Source organism: Bufo gargarizans, chromosome 3 (genome assembly GCF_014858855.1).
Source record: "Bufo gargarizans isolate SCDJY-AF-19 chromosome 3, ASM1485885v1, whole genome shotgun sequence".
In the NCBI taxonomy this organism is placed as follows: Eukaryota; Metazoa; Chordata; class Amphibia; order Anura; family Bufonidae; genus Bufo; species Bufo gargarizans.
The window spans coordinates 61034120-61050693 of record NC_058082.1 but is presented as its reverse complement, the minus strand read 5'-3'; the positions used below and the strand labels follow the sequence as shown (position 1 = coordinate 61050693).

Below are 16574 nucleotides of genomic sequence, written 5' to 3'. Positions count from 1 at the left end.
CTGTTGTGAAAATGCCCCAAGAATAGCAAATACTTACAAAATGATAAAATTGTGTAATATGAGTCAGAAAACACTGGGCCAGATTTACTAATCCTGACTAATTTATCAATAGAGTAAACTTAGACAGTCTTAAAATGTACCAAATTTATCATAGTGGCTAATGGTGAATAATAAATCTGGTATATCTTTAGACTACCTAGGAACCCTTTAGTGACCACGTACATTTTTAAAAATCACATTTCAAGAGCTATAACTTTTTTTTTTTTCAGCAATGTACTTGTATGAGGTCTTATTTTTTGCAAGACAAGTTCTAGTTTCTAATGCACCATTTTGGGTGCATGTAATGATTGATTAATGCTAGCTGTTTAGCTAAAAAAAAACTATGTTTACGTCAGTATAAAGGCGTATTAGTGGTCACTAAGGGGCCAATTTGTTGGCCTAGCTTATATTAAAAGTTTGTCTACATGAGTGTGTTCCAATACACCAAAATTCTGCCCACTAAAAACTTTAGACTAACTCTAAATTGGTATTGCCTGTACATTTTTTAACAATCATAGATTACAGCTTTATAAATGTAGATAAAAGCTGGTCAGGCCACATTATAGTGGAAAACCAGGAAATGTCCAGGATGTTGGAAAAAAAACTTATTGGGGCAGATTTATCAAAACTGGTGGAAACTGGTGTAAAGGGAAACTGGCACAGTTGCCCATAGCAACAAATTAGAATTCGCCTTTAATTTTCCAAAAGAGAACTGAAAAATTAAAGGTTTAACGGATTGGTTGTTATGGGCTACTAAACCAGGTTTAATTTACATCAGTTTTGATAAATCTCCCCCATAGTTTTTGGTGTATCTGAGTAATAAATGTGTCTAAAAATGAGTTGAACCAAAATTCTGTCCACAAAAGTGGCACACTTAGCATAGCAAATGTGGGACAATATGTGTAAAACAGGTGCGACCATATGAAGACTATCTACAGTACTGACATCCCAAATGTATGGTTCAAATTAGAGATGAGTGAACTTCTTGAGATTTGCTTCTTGTCGAGTTTGAAATATTTTTCAAAAAATTTGGTTTGGAACTGAATTGATTCATTACAAATCAAGGTTGCTTTAATTGCTTTAAATTTGGTATGGGACATCCTCTAGTCTCCTAGAACTAGATTTTTAATGAAAAGATGTTATCTCTTTTTGTTAATTTTGTCACAAATTTTCCCTCCTTCTCTCCCCCTCCCTAAGGTCCTGATTGCAATGACATCAATAGTAAATCATGTCTGATTGACAATAACATATACAAGAAATGGGTAAACGCATGTTTGACAGAATTAACAAATTTCTTGTTTAAAAACACACCACTCCGTCATGTGTGTCATGCTTTTTCATATTAGAAAGCTTCCAAAATTTGTCCCTTATCGGAGCAGATGGAGTTTAAACACACATGGTGTTATGAGAAATAAACAGTGGCTTGTTAGATGGCTAATATTTGGAAACAACATGATTGTTATAAAAAAGAAGATTTCTTACATAAATATAGAACATGAAATAAGAATTCACCTTTATAAAAACTTCACATTTACTAAATTGAATTACCTGTTAGTAATAATAAAAAAACATATTTTTCAATCCTTTTCAAAAATACCATAGAAAACAAGCTAAATATATAAATAGTAAGAAATGAAAAATTGTGTGTTAGCAGCCGAGTTTTAAATGTCATCTCAGTACAAAGGGCAAAATTGCTTAGTGGCCTATTTCTAAGGTAATAGCGACTATAAAATGGGAAATTAAATTAAATCAAATTGAAGTAGAACATATTAACAGGCCAATTTATATTTTCACAATGTTATTAAGACAATTTAGTTTACACCTATATATAGTAAGTGAGAAAGGAATGCCTAGTGGCACGCCATGCCCAAGACCAAGCCCTTTAATGTTTTAAAAGTATTATCATTTTCCCATGTGACCAAACCCTTATCTCAAAACATATAAAATGACATGTTGGTCCACCAAAGGGGCTAAGTCTAATCTCATATTCCTTCTGCTTTTGCTTCTGCACGGTGTGTAGACTTACCTTCACAAATCCACAATGAGCCAAATATTGGGCGCCAAGCTTGGAAAGTGTAATGTTGGGAGTCCTTGTGGCACTAAGAACTTTAGCAGCTGCTCAACCGGTGGTGGGTATGGAGGTGGAAAAGTCAGCTTCACTTCGTCTTCAGTTATACGATCTGGAAGTAAACCTGCATACTCCGCTAGTGGCAGATTTGGTTCATCTAGCCTTTTCAACTTTGGCGGGAACAAAAGGATAAGCACTGGAAGCAACAGAGGAGTAATCATTGGTGGTAAAAGCTATAGCAGCTTTTGTGAAAGTTTCCCTGTTTGCCCACCAGGAGGTATCCAAAATGTTACAGTCAACAAATTACTGCTCCAACCAGTCAACGCAGATATTGATCCAAATGCCCAAAGAATCAAAACAGAAGAACGAGAGCAGATGAAATCTCTAAACAATAAGTTTGCATGCTTCATAGACAAGGTAAGCCAAGTTTATAGTCTTTCTAATAGTTACTAACTTAAAATATCATATGCATGGCTGTTATGTTTTATACTTTTTGGAGTTATATTGTCAAAACTGTATCTTTTATTTTAGGTTAGATTCCTTGAACAGCAAAATCAAATTCTGGAAACAAAATGGAATATTTTGAAAGAACAAAATCAAAAGATGGAAGCCAGGAAAGAATTTTATGACAGAGAATATCAATCTATGTTTGATGCGTACATTAGCAGTCTTCAAAGGCAAATTGATAATTCCAAAACTGAAAAATGCCGCCTGGAAGGTGACCTAAGTAGCATGCAAAATGTTGTGGAGGACTTTAAGTGCAAGTAAGTTATACCCCAGCTGTGAGATAGTATTGGTACATCACATTATGGAATCATTTATGAATGTCTAGTGACATGTCTGATCACTGCTGAGGATTTTCCCTATGTACAGGACAAATAAATTAGCATTTTTGTTCCATAGATATGAAGAAGAGATTAATAAAAGAACATGTGCTGAAAATGAGTTTGTAACCTTGAAGAAGGTAAGTTTTATCTACCTTTGATTATTATTATTTTTTTTGTGTGTGTTTCTTCCGCAGACATAGTTTAATTCAGCATAAAGTAATGTATAAGTATGTTGGTGTGTGTGATGAACCCAGAGAACCAAGAGGAAACCCACCCAAATAGGTGGAGAACATACAAACGCTATACAGATGTTACCTTTGGTAGGATCTGAAATGTGGAAAAATAAAGTGATTGACAGTTGAGATGTATTTCAATTGAACTGTCTACGCATTTAAATGCAATTGATTCCATTTGTAATGATTATGTATGAATTTAATGTATTAAATATATCATTGTATAAAATGTTTTTCTCTATTAAACTATGATATTTTTTCCCCTTTTTTAGGATGTAGATGATGTTTATTTGCAAAAAGTTGTTTGTGAGACCAAACAAGAAGCCTTGGAGAATGAGGTCGACTTCCTAAGGGCCCTCTTTGATGAGGTATAAGTGATTTTATTTGTTACATAAGTTTTATGTGATGTTTTGGCTGGACCTTCAATAGACATAGATTAAAGCTTTTTTCTATAAAAGCATTCACAACATTTGTGTTATAGAAATTGTGCATCTACCATATTTTTCACCCCATGAGAAGCACTAAAATGGGGGTAAGAATGCTAGTGCGTCTTATGGGGTGAATACAGGGCAAAGACATATAAAATGTGCGGCGCATTGATTATGCTTGGTACATCGCAGGCTGCACTGCATAGGAACAGCAGCCTGCGATGTGCCAAACATCCAAGTTACCTGAAGAGGGAGAGCCTGACAACTGCAGCACATGCTCGCTGATGGGGAGTGGCCGTGGCATGCGCTGGGTGGTAGGGAAAGGTTTGCTGTGGCGTGTGCTAGCTGGTAGGGTGAGAGACCGGCCGGCCCTGTCTGGAGCTGGTTGAAATGGACCGTCCGGAATTGAATAGGTTGGTGGGAGCGCAGGAGTAGGCAGATGAGGGATGGAGCAGGCATTCCTGCCACACATGCCTGCTCCGCCTCTAATTCTTCACACTGCCTAAACCTTGGTACAAGGTATGAGAGCTGATGAGAGGCTAGGGGGCTGATAAGAAGGGGCTGATGAGAGGCTAGGGTGCTGATAAGAAGGAGATGATGATAAGGGTCTGATAAGCAGAGGCTGATGATAAGAAGGGGCTGATAATAAGAGGCTGATAAGAAGGGGCTGATGATAAGAGGCTGATAACAAAGGGCTGATGATTAGAGGCTGAGAAGAAAGAGCTGATGATAAGTGGCTGCTGGGGGCTGATCTAAGGTCTTAATGGGGTCTCAATTATATTAAGGCTCTTATCTGAGGTCTGATTGCTGGTCTGATCTGAGGGTTTATTGGGGTCTTATTAACATTGTGGGGTCTGATTGGGGGTCAGTTGAGGTCTGATTAACATTAGGGGTCTGATTGGTGGTCTGAACAGAGGTGTAATGAAAAATATTTTTTTTCTTATTTTCCTCCTCTAAAACCTAGGTGCCTCTTATGGGCCGGAGCGTCTTATAGGGCGAAAAATATGGTACCATGTTTTTTTTGCATCTTAATTATTGAGTGTACGAAGAGTCTTATTTTTTTAATCCTACACTCAGCTTAAAGCCCATTAAAAAGACATGCTTTAATATATTCCTTACATAATGAAATGTTTTATCATTGCAATTATTCATTTTAGTTAAGCTTGTTTTTCTTATCTAGCCTATAAATCATTGTGACAGACAGATACTTTTTTATTTTTTAAAGAACATATTATTCCATTAAAATGAAACACTGCAAGTAAGACTGGTTTCTAATGAATATAGAAGAAATATGGAGACTAGAGTGTTATAAAATGATGTTCCAGAGATGCACTGTACATTAAAGGGAAATAAGTAGATGTCAGGATAGTCAATACTATTTGGAACCATTCCATCTTGTTTCTGTTGCTGTTTGATGGCCAGAACAGACAAATCTGTCAATGGGATAGTTGCATAGTTACATAGTTAGAACAGTTGAAAATGACATAAGTCCATCAAGTTCAATCAGGGGATGGGTGGGGTAGTGAATTAAGGAAAGGGGAGTGAGAAACTAGAATTATACCGACCTATTGGGGAAGAATAGAGCCATTTTTGAAAATGGGCACCAAATTTGCCTTGTGCCAGTTGCTTGGCACTGTAGAATTCACTAGATAATCTAAAAATTGCTAAATGACTAAAGGTGACAATTTTTAGTGTTCTGACTAATGTTGAGAATATCATTCTGTTTCAGGAAGTGGCTGAAATGCAAGAACGAAGTTCTGATACAAATGTTGTCTTGTCTATGGACAACAACCGTAATTTGGACTTGGGTGAACTAATTGCTGAAATGAAGTCTCAATATGAGGAAATTGCAGCAAAAAGTAAAGCTGAGGCCGAAGCTGCCTACGCTAGACAAGTAAGGGATCTTCTAAATAAAAATTGCCTCTTACTGTATATCAATTCTGAATGGATATTGTGTTTTAGCTGCCATGCAAAAGGATGAGATTTATGTTTTGGTTTAATAGTATCAACAGCTGAAAGATGCAGCTGGACAACATGTAGATAGTCTACGAGACAGCAAGACTGAGATCCAAGAACTGAGCAGCTTGGTCAAGAGAATTAAAGGTGAAATTGACTGTGTGAAAAAGCAGGTAGGTGTATGGAAGTGTCATGTTCTCCAGGTTCATGCATTCTCATGGTTCATGCACTCTATGTACTCTCTGTATAAATTAGAAACTGTAGCATCCTATGGATCAGTTTTGAAAATGATGGCAAGATTTCTTCTTTTAACAATACCCAAATATATATTTTTGTTTGCTTTTCAAAGATATCCAGCTTAGAGACTGCAATTTGTAAAGCAGAAGACCGTGGAGAACTTGCTTTGAAAGATGCCAAAGTCAAACTATGTGAATTGGAGGCTGCTCTACAGAAAGCCAAAGAAGATTTAGCTTGTCAGCTCCGTGACTACCAGGCACTTCTCAGTGTAAAAATGACTCTAGATGCTGAGATAGGCACTTACCGAACTCTATTAGAAGGGGAGGAGAGCAGGTGAGTAGTAACTTGATCCTGAGTGGATCATCTAATCTACTTGTATACCTACACCTAATGTATACCTGAGTCCTGCAGTAAACACAGATATGCACCTGTATCAAAACTCAGGTCCTCTGGACCTGATGTTGTTCTTTAATTTACATGTCCTGTTCAAATCAATAGAATGGGCTTTTTTATCCCAATGGAGATCATTAAAAGGTGTTCTGCCTTTTAGTTAACCTCTTTTATGTGAGTACTTTACACAGAGTATGTTTAATCGCACATGATGCCACTATTTGGACCTTCAGGGATTAGATAAAGCTATCAGCAGATAAGAGGAGAGAGGGATCATAACATTTTGTGCACCCCTATTTTTCTAGAGCATTACGTTTGAGTCTAGAATGAGGATTTTTTTAAACCAATACATTGTTCTATTCATCTCCTGACACTTATTAAACTTTTTCTAATAATCAATACATTTTTATTTTAATAGAATACATGGAGAAGTTGACAACAAAGTTAAGATGTGTAAGTACAATTCAGATTAACACGTCCTCCTTTGAGCTTGTAAGGTCTACATAACAGAAGAAGATTTCATATTATTAATGAAAAACTATAATGACTTCTAAAAGGAAATAAACTAATCTAATAGTCTAGTGTACAGATTACATTAATGTACGCTTTTAGAATAGTCTCTATGGGTAATAGTCTCATGACTTTTCCTGTTTCAGGTACTATAATTTTAATGTCTTATCTAACCATCAAATCTTTTTGACTAAGAACATATTTTTATGAATTAACTTAAAAAATTATGACAAAAGACCTCTTAAGTACTAAATCACTAACCTTCAGGACAGACATTTTATACTTTTAAAGGGAATCTGTCACCAGTTTTGCCTTATCTGAGGACATTATAAAATGGTGACAGATAACCTGAGCAAAATGCTGGGTCACTTAATTGAAGATGTTTTGCTAAAATCTGTATTGAGCAACTTATGCACAAGTCAAGCAATGGAGTCCTCTCAATACAGACCATGTGCCAGGGAGTCCTCATATTAATGAGTTCCTAGCTGCATATTCAGGAGTTCTTGCCCTTGCTGCTGATTGAAATCTTTCTTCCTTTTGCAATCAGCGGAGGGACACAGGGATAGATGGCACCTCACAAATAATGAGACCTCCCTATCATGCACTCTGTATTACGTGGACTACCATGCTCAGCTTGTGCTGGTGCTACTCAATCCAGATTTTAGTAAAATGGCTGGGTCACCTCATATAAGGTATCTGTCATTTTGTACTGTCCTCAGAGAAGGCAGTATAAAAACTGAGAAAGATCCCGTTTTTGTTAGAAGGGTCTCCCAACTGTATGTTGATCACAAGTCACCCTTTATCTACCGGCTATTGCCGTTGTACCAGTTTTCTTTGTGATTTTCATTGTGCTTCTTTACCCAATATAAATAGAACATGTATAAATGTAGAGGTCTCATACCAATCTGCTTGTTCTTGTAGGTGTCTTCAACGCCACTGGAAAAGTTGGCAGTTCTGTGGTATCTGACTGCGCTCCATGTAATGTCAAAACTCCTGTGATCAAAGTAACAGGAGCCCAAAGTGGAAAGACAATATACTCCACTGTGACCTCATCTCAGAGTACCTCCAGGAAGCAGTACTGATCACAACTTGAGATATTAGGAAGACGTATTATAAGTGAAACCAGTCTGTGCTGTTGTTCCATTAGTGTATAAAGCTGGGCATAACAATTTCTTCTTCTTGATGCATGCTTACTGCATGCAGATTCTATATATAGATGTCTAGTGTTTTAAAGTCATCTTAACAAATGAATGCAAACTTCATTGACTAGAACCTTGGCATCAATAGCTGATTATCTATATTGCATAGTTTCTATTCTCTCTTCCTACTAAAACTACTACTTTGGCCTTTGTCGCTATCACTGCATTACCGCAAGACTGTATCTTATCCTTCAATAAAGAGCATGTTAAACTCATAACAACATTGTTGTTTCTTATGTAATATAATGTTGAAGATTTGTCATCATATGTCATCACCACCACCACAATTTTCTCATTTCGACTTAGTGGAATTAAACCGTGCAGTTAGGCTGAGAACACTCATACAAATGGTCAGATGCAAACAAAGACCACGCCAACAAACAGTGGGCATGGATTTCAAATTGATACTTCATGGATGCAAGTCTTTGCCAGTAATACCACAGTTGTACTGTACCTACAAAACACACACCCTTAACAATCATGTTAACGACATTCGCGCCATTAATTACCAGTCTGAAAACTGTGCCCATGTAGCACGTAACCACTACTAAGTATGTCTCTATGTGAAAACCTCATTTTAATATTGATTTTTTTTTGGCACTGATTTCAAGAATTAAATTAGATATCAAATTTCACCTAGAATAGAACCATCTTTTTGTGACTTTAGTTAGGATCTATGTACTGCTGACATTGTTGGTTATCTATCAATTTAGACTTTGTATGATGGCAAAGGAACCAGGGTAGAGTAATAGTAAAGCCGCAGGTAGTTGTTAGTAGCAATCAGAACTCATAGTCAAAGGTAGACCAAATTCTATTTTCACTAAGACCAAAATTGATTTCTGATAATTGACAGATAAAGAATGGGGGACATAATTTAGAGGAGATGAAGGAAAATTACTGCAATCATGATATACAGGTGAAACTCGAAAAAAATGTAATATCTTGCAAAAGTCCATTTGTTTCAGTAATACAAATTAAAAGGAATTGCATTAATGCAGCTTAAAATTAAAATTTTGTGAAAAGGTTCAATATTTTAGGCTCAAAGTGTCACACTCTAGTCAGCTAATTAATCCATACCCCCTGAGAAAAGGGTACCTCAAAATTGTGACTCTGGGGTTTCATAAGCTATAATTATCCAAATTATAGCAAATAAAGGCTTGAAATATCTCGCTTTGCATGTAATGAGTGTATCTCATATGTTAGTTTACCCTTTTAACCTCTTCAGGACACAGGGCGTACCGGTACGCTGTGGCGATGCGTAGGACTTAAAAAGCTCTGCATGTCCTCCATCAACAACACGCCTGTAAAGCGTCTTGTCCTTGCCGGCGTGGTCATGGTAGAAGGAGGATTACTTTCACCTCTTCCCCTGTCAGATTCCCGTTGTGCTGTGACATTACCCTTATAGTAACATAGTACATAAGGCCGAAAAAAGACATTTGTCCATCCAGTTCGGCCTGTTATCCTGCAAGTTGATCCAGAGGAAGGCAAAAAAAAAAAAAAAACCTGTGAGGTACAAGCCAATTTTCTCCACTTTAGGGGAATAAAAAATTCCTTCCCGACTCCAATCAGGCAATCAGAATAACTCCCTGGATCAACGACCCCTCTCTAGTAGCTATAGCCTGTAATATTATTAAGCTCCAGAAATACGTCCAGGCTGTGTAAAGCATACTTTTTCATTTATTTTGGAACTACTGCATCCTTTCCGACTTCCGGTAATTCAGTAACATTTCAGGCACTTTCTGCTTATACCGGGGGTCTAGTAGCGTGGCCACCCAGTACAGGTTGTTCTCCTTCAGCCTTTTTATACGAGGGTCCCTCAACAGGCACGACAGCATGAAAGACCCCATTTGCACAAGGTTGGATGCCGAGCTCCTCATGTCCCATTCCTTGGCCTCACTGATCTCACCGAAGGTCTGTTCTTCCCCCCAGCCACGTACAACACCATGGGTACCAGATGGGTGACAACGAGCACCCTGGGATGCCTGCTGTGGTTGGTCTTCCTCCTCCTCAAATCCACATTCCTCCTCTGACTCCTCTTCCTCAGACTCCTCTTCCAGCGTTGCCGCAGGTCCAGCAAGCGATGCTGATAAGGCTGTTTCTGGTGGTGATGATGGTGACCACAACTCTTCCTCTTCCTCTTGACGCTCATCTACGGCCTGATCCAGCACTCTTCGCAGGGCACGCTCCAGGAAGAAAACAAATGGGATGATGTCGCTGATAGTGCCTTCGGTGCGACTAACTAGGTTTTTCACCTCCTCAAAAGGACACATGAGCCTACAGGCATTGCGCATGAGCGTCCATTAACGTGGCAAAAAAATTCCCAGCTCTGCAGAGGCTGTCCTAGCACCCCGGTCATACAAATACTCGTTGACGGCTTACTTATGCACAAAGCGTTGTACAATCAGATTCAACACATGTGCCATGCACGGCACATGTGTCAACTAGCCCAAATTTAATGCCACCAACAAATTGCTTCCGTTGTTACACACCACTTTGACGATGTCCAGTTGGTGCAGAATTAGCCACTGATCCACCTGTGCGTTCAGGGCGGACAGGAGTGCTGGTCCGGTGAGACTCTCTGCTTTCAGGCAAGTCAACCCCAAGACGGCGTGACACTGTCGTATCCGGGATGTGGAATAGCCCCTGGGGAGCTGGGGGGGTGCCGTTGATGTGGAGCAAGACGCAGCAGCAGACGAGGACTCAGCCGAGGAGGTTATGGAAGAGGATGGAGCAGGAGGAGTAGAGGAGGTGGCAGCAGGCCTGCCTGCAAGTCGTGGTGGTGTCACCAACTCCCCTGCAGAGCCACGCTTTCCATGCTTGGCAGCTGTCAGCAGGTTTACCCAATGCGCAGTGTAGATGATATACCTGCCCTGACCGTGCTTTGCAGACCAGGTATCAGTTGTTAGATGGACCCTTGCCCCAACACTGTGTACCAGACATGCCATGATTTCCTTTTGCACAATCGGGTACAGGTTGGGGATTGCCTTTTGTGCAAAGAAATTTCGGCTGGGTACCTTCCACTGTGATGTCCTAATAGCTACAAATCTTTTGAAGGCCTCAGACTCCACCAGCTTGTATGGAAAAAGCTGGCGGGCTAACAGTACTGACAAGCCAGCTGTCAGATGCCGGGCAAGGGGGTGACTTTGTGACATTGGCTTCTTACGCTCAAACAGGGGGGCGGAGCCTGGCCGCTGGCGTGGATGGCTGTGTGAAAGAGCTGCTCCTCTACGTCCTAACATCTACAGCCTTATAAACAGCAGTGACCAGACCAGAAATGGTCAAATACGGCCGAGATAGAGGACTATATATATAAAGAATCCCAGCAGTCGTGTCTTTGGTGCAAATCAGATGTCTTTTATTCCATAAATGAAAAGACCAGGACCAGGTTTCGGCAATGTGCCTTCATCAACATGAAGGCACATTGCCGAAACCTGGTCCTGGTCTTTTCATTTATGGAATAAAAGACATCTGATTTGCACCAAAGACACGACTGCTGGGATTCTTTATATATATATTGCTGTGGATTGACGTCCTCTCCCGTGCAGCGTGCACTTGAATGTGAGTGCTGGTTTCTCTACACCGAGATAGAGGACTAGACCCCCCAGATACTCCCCGATCTCACAAAGGACAGCAAGACATGCAAAAGTTCCTTAAAAAGAGAAGCTCTCACTCGCCGTGAGCAGGCGCCAAAATGGTGACGGCACGCATGAAAGAGGCGGAAGCCGAAGACTCAGAGGAGGACAGTGAGTGCTGCGGCACAACTGAAGAACAAGACTTGGCACCGGTGTCCAAGTCTTTCCTCACCAAAGTGCTCAGCCAAGCGCTGGACAAAGCCCTCAGACCGGTCCTGACCAAACTGGCGGACATTAAAACTGAGATCTCCCAAGTGGGGTACAGAGGCACTGGAACAAGCGACGCAAGACCTGAGATCGCATGACACTGGGGTGGCTGAGTGCCTTAGCGTGAGTGCCTCACTGCTGGAGGACCAGGAAAACTGCAGCAGACGGCACAACATTCGTATAAAGGACCTTCCCGAGTCTTGGGCTGCTGAATCGCTACAAAAAGTAGCCATGGAAATATTTGCAGACCTATTAGAACCTGATTCCGCTGCAACAATCACTATAGAGCGCATACACAGGGCATTAAGACCCCAGCCGAAACTGAATGAGAGGCAGAGAGACGTGGTTTGCGGCCTACTGTCCTTTATGGACACAGGCTTGTACTAAAGGTCGGAATATATACGGAGATGCAGCTATCGCCCTTTACCAGGACATAGCTCCATCGACGCTGGCAAAAAGGCGCATACTGAAGCCCTTACTAGATTCATTGCGAGCAAAAAAAATCCCATATACTTGGATGTACCCGTTTCGACTCTCCATAAATAAGAATGGGAAACGCATCGCCATACATACACCGGATGATCTGGATAAAGCGTGGGAGCACATTGGCATCCAACCCATCGACATACCTACATGGCTCCCGGTGAACTACCCGAAGGTGCTCCCGAAACTGCCACAGCTAGATCCCTGGAGAAGAGCCCAACGCACCAAGGCCGGCAAAGCGACCAAGCACCTGATGGGATCCATAGATCTCCCACCCTGAGGACTTACACGCCAAGCTCTGGTCCAGTATTGATGGGGACATGGGAGGGCTCCGGCGGTAGTTCTATTATGATAGATAGTCCCTACACTTTGGTACATATATCGTACACTTTATATTACATATATTACACAAAGTGGAATATCCTGCCCCTTGATCACAAGTTCTGGGTCCTATGACCAAACCGCGGTATACCCTTGGGGCTTAGGATAGTCACTGGTTCCAATGAGTGTTCCGGAACACTTCGTACCCTGTTTGCTGTTGTTCTAAGTTAAGGATCACTTGACGAATGTTCTCAACCCCTGTTTACCTGACAGTCCACATGCATGCAGTCTAAGTAGGTATGTGCTCCTGTCAATTACATTTAGTACCTCCTGAAGGATCGCAGTTAGGGTACCTGATAAGCTCTGTGTCTTGTCTAACTTCATGTACCCAACATGCTTAATATATCTAGTGGGCCTAATTTATTTAGCTTGCCTAATGTACTCAGTGTAACAGATGTGCCCAGCATAGGTACACTTAATGCAAATATGTATGAAGATCAAATATAAGTATGCACATTCTTAATGTTATTGCTCTCCTCCTACCTGAAAGCCTTGACTTGAGGGGCCATTCAAGATCTGTCCTTATTTAATGTATTCAGCACACCTGCATCTAACAAAAGTAAGCCTATGTTTAACCCTTCCCCACCCCTCCCTGTTTTCACCTCCTGTTCACCGGACAGTCTGCATCCATGCAGTCTTAAGAAAGGAGTACTCCTGTTAACTACACTCAGTGTTTTCCTGAATGATTGCAGCCACAATGTCTGATAAGCAATAAGTCAGTCCACGTAAGATCTGTCCTCATCTAATGTGTTTGGCATAATTATTCCTAACAAACATAAGCTTATACTTAGCCTACCCCCCCCCCCCCCCCCCCCCCCCCCCCCCCCCCCCCCCACCTGTCTTAGCTTAATGTACTCAGCATGCTCAGTACATTTAGTGGACCTAATGTATTCAGCCTGCCTAATGTACTCAACGTATCAGATATATTCAGCATGGGTAGACTTAATACATGTATACATGAAGATAGGAAATAAGTATACCCACATCTAATGATATTGTCCTCCTCTTACCTGAAGGCCTTGGCTTGAGGGGCCATCCAAGATCTGTCCTTGTCTAATGTATTTAGCATTCCTATACGTAACAAGTATAAGCTTAGGTTTAGCCCCCCCCCCCCCCCCCCCTCAGCTACCAGCTCCTGTTTACCTGACAGCCCAAGTGCCACATGTGAATCTGTCCCTATCTAATGTATGCAGCATACCTATACCTAACAAGCATAAGCTTATCTTTAGCATATCCCCTTCCCTCCCCCCTCAGCTCTCAGCCCCCATTTACCTGACAGTTCACATACATGTAGTCTCAGTAAAGGTGTGTTCCTGATAATTACATTCAATATTTTCCAGAAGGATTACAGTTAGAGTGGCTGATAAGCACTGTGTTCTGTCTAACTATATGTACCCAGCATACTCAATGTATATAGCAGACCTAATGTATTCAGCTTACCTAATGTATTCAGCATAACAGATGTACTCAGCATAGGTAGAGTTAATACGTATATGTATGAAGGTCAGATATAGGTGTACAAATGCTTAATGCCCTTTTCCATTGTATTCAGCATTCTTTTTGCCTAACAAGCATAAGCTCTTGCTTCCCCCCCCCCCCCCCCCCCCTTCCTCACCTCCTTACCTAAGGTCTAGAAATTAAGTAAAATATATAGGTCACTAGTGTCATATTTTCTGGCTGTGATGTCTAGGCAACACGACCTGGCTAGAAGTATATTTGTGTTTCACCACCTTGCTATCCACATACATTACTGAAAGCACTTGTTGTGATAGCCTCACTTACTGGCCTCATACCCAGTAACTGACTGATCTACTGATCGCTACTGTTATTTTTATCTCTTCTTTCTCATGTTTTTCTTCCCCCCCCCCCTTTTCTCCCCTCCCCATTGATATCCCATCCAGGTCCTTTAAGAGACTCATAGACGAATCCACATATACTAATTCTACCCTAGAAGCAAATAACTTATCCACTGAGATGACTGATATAACAGCCACTACATTTAATGTGAAAGGTCTCAATTCACCCCAGAAACGAGGCCAAGTTATGCTGGCTCTCAAGAAAATGGGTTCTTATATAGTATTTCTCCAGGAAACTCACTTACGCCAGAAGAAAATGCCGAAACTGCCAAAACGCCCATTTGCTCACTGGTTCCATAGTGTGCAGCCTGTTTCTGCCTCCAAAGGAGTTGCCATAGCAATTCACCAATCTATCCCATTTACCTTTTTACAGCAACACACAGATGCGGATGGATGTCTTCTGTTAGTCAAAGGCTTGATAGCAGATCGCAAGTTCACCTTAGCTAACTTCTACGTTCCAAATAATTCCCCTGTACATTGGCTTATACAGGCTCTTGACACGCTTAAACTCTTTGCTGAGGGCCAGATAATCCTAGGAGCTGACCTAAATTTAGTGCTAAATCCCACCATAGACTCATCTTCAGCTAAATCTCATGTAACCCAAAAGCTTCTTAGCAAACCCCATAAGAAACTCCATGACTTACGCTTAATTGATGTATGGCATAGCCTTCACCCCACAGATAAGGACTTCTCCTTCTACTCGGTCCCGCATGGGATGTACCAACGCCTAGATCACATTCTGACCTCTGCACCTCTTCTTCCCTCCTTTAGATCAGCGGAGATCGGAAATATCACCCTATCCGACCACGCCCCGTGCACGGCGACCTTCACCCTGGCCTCTCTACCAAATAGGGACTGGAGTTGGAAGTTGAATAAATCTCTACTGTTCAACCAACTCCACTTAGATCAGGTCAGGACTCAATTGATAGAGTACTTTGCACTTAACTCCTCCACACACAGCTCACAACCTATTGTATGGGAGGCCCACAAGGCGTTTATTACAGGCTGTTTTATCTCCTTAGGCACCAGAGTTAAGAAGGAACAACAGAAGGCACTTGACACACTCTTGGCAGACATAGCGATAATTGAGAAAAAACATAAAGCCTCACTACTCAATGAACACCAAAAAGCACTGACAGAACTCAGGCTAAAACTTCCCGACCTCCTTAGTCAAAAAGTGACTAAGCAAATGCTGAATTTTCAGCATAAAGTCTATGCTTATGGTGACAAAGGAGTAAAGCTGATGTCATCCTTACTCAAGAAAGCTAAGAATGTCACTCACATTTCCTCTATAAAACAGTCAAATGGCAAATTGACTAATGAAACTCCAGAAATTGCCAGGGCTTTTAAAGAGTTCTAATCGGAACTATACAACCTACATCCAGATAGGAACTCCTGAACGGGAACTCCAAAGGGACCGTCACATCAGAGATTTTTTAGAATCTCTCCATCTTCCGGCCATAACACCAGAAGACTCGAAGTACCTCATTAGCCCGATATCTTCTGATGAAGTACTTAGTACTCTTAACACCTTCCCAACTGGGAAAAGCCCGGGGCCAGATGGCTTGCCCTTATTATATTATAAAAAGTTCCAAGATATTCTCATCCCTAGGTTTACAGATGTGTGGAATGCACTCATGCAAGGGGACTCCCTGCCTAAACAGACACTGGAATCCTATGTCACCCTAATTCCTAAAGAGGGGAAGGACCCTTTGAGCTGCGGTGGTTACCGCCCGATTTCCCTCTTGAACCTGGACTTAATATTGTGGGCCAAGATTCTAGCTTGCAGACTAGGCAAGTTCTTGCCAGCTTTGATAGGACACGAACAGTCAGGCTTCATCCAGGGTCGTGAGGGAAAAGACAATTCCCACAGGATATTTCACACTATACACATGGCACATAGAAAGAAACAACCTCTAGCTTTACTCAGTATTGATGCCAAAAAGGCGTTTGACAGAGTCAATTGGCTGTTCATGAAATTTACTTTGCAACGCTTCCCAGACACTTTTAATAGGGCGATTTTTACTCTATACCAACACCCCTATGTCAGACTGAAAGTAAATGGAACGCTATCACCATCTTTTAATATAACTAATGGAACTAGTCAGGGATGCCCCCTGTCCCCCTC

General features: G+C 41.1%; 1 protein-coding gene across 1 annotated transcript; it reads left to right on the top strand.

Annotated features, from left to right (window-relative positions):
* Positions 1–2004: 2004 nt before the first annotated feature.
* On the top strand, positions 2005–8102 carry LOC122930440 (keratin, type II cytoskeletal 75-like). Its single transcript, XM_044283850.1, has 9 exons — positions 2005–2524; positions 2639–2871; positions 3011–3071; positions 3440–3535; positions 5325–5489; positions 5599–5724; positions 5901–6121; positions 6597–6631; positions 7610–8102. The coding sequence occupies exons 1-9, from the start codon at positions 2081–2083 to the stop codon at positions 7768–7770; spliced, it is 1542 nt and encodes a 513-aa protein (XP_044139785.1). The 5' UTR covers positions 2005–2080; the 3' UTR covers positions 7771–8102.
* The last annotated feature ends 8472 nt before the right edge of the window (positions 8103–16574 follow it).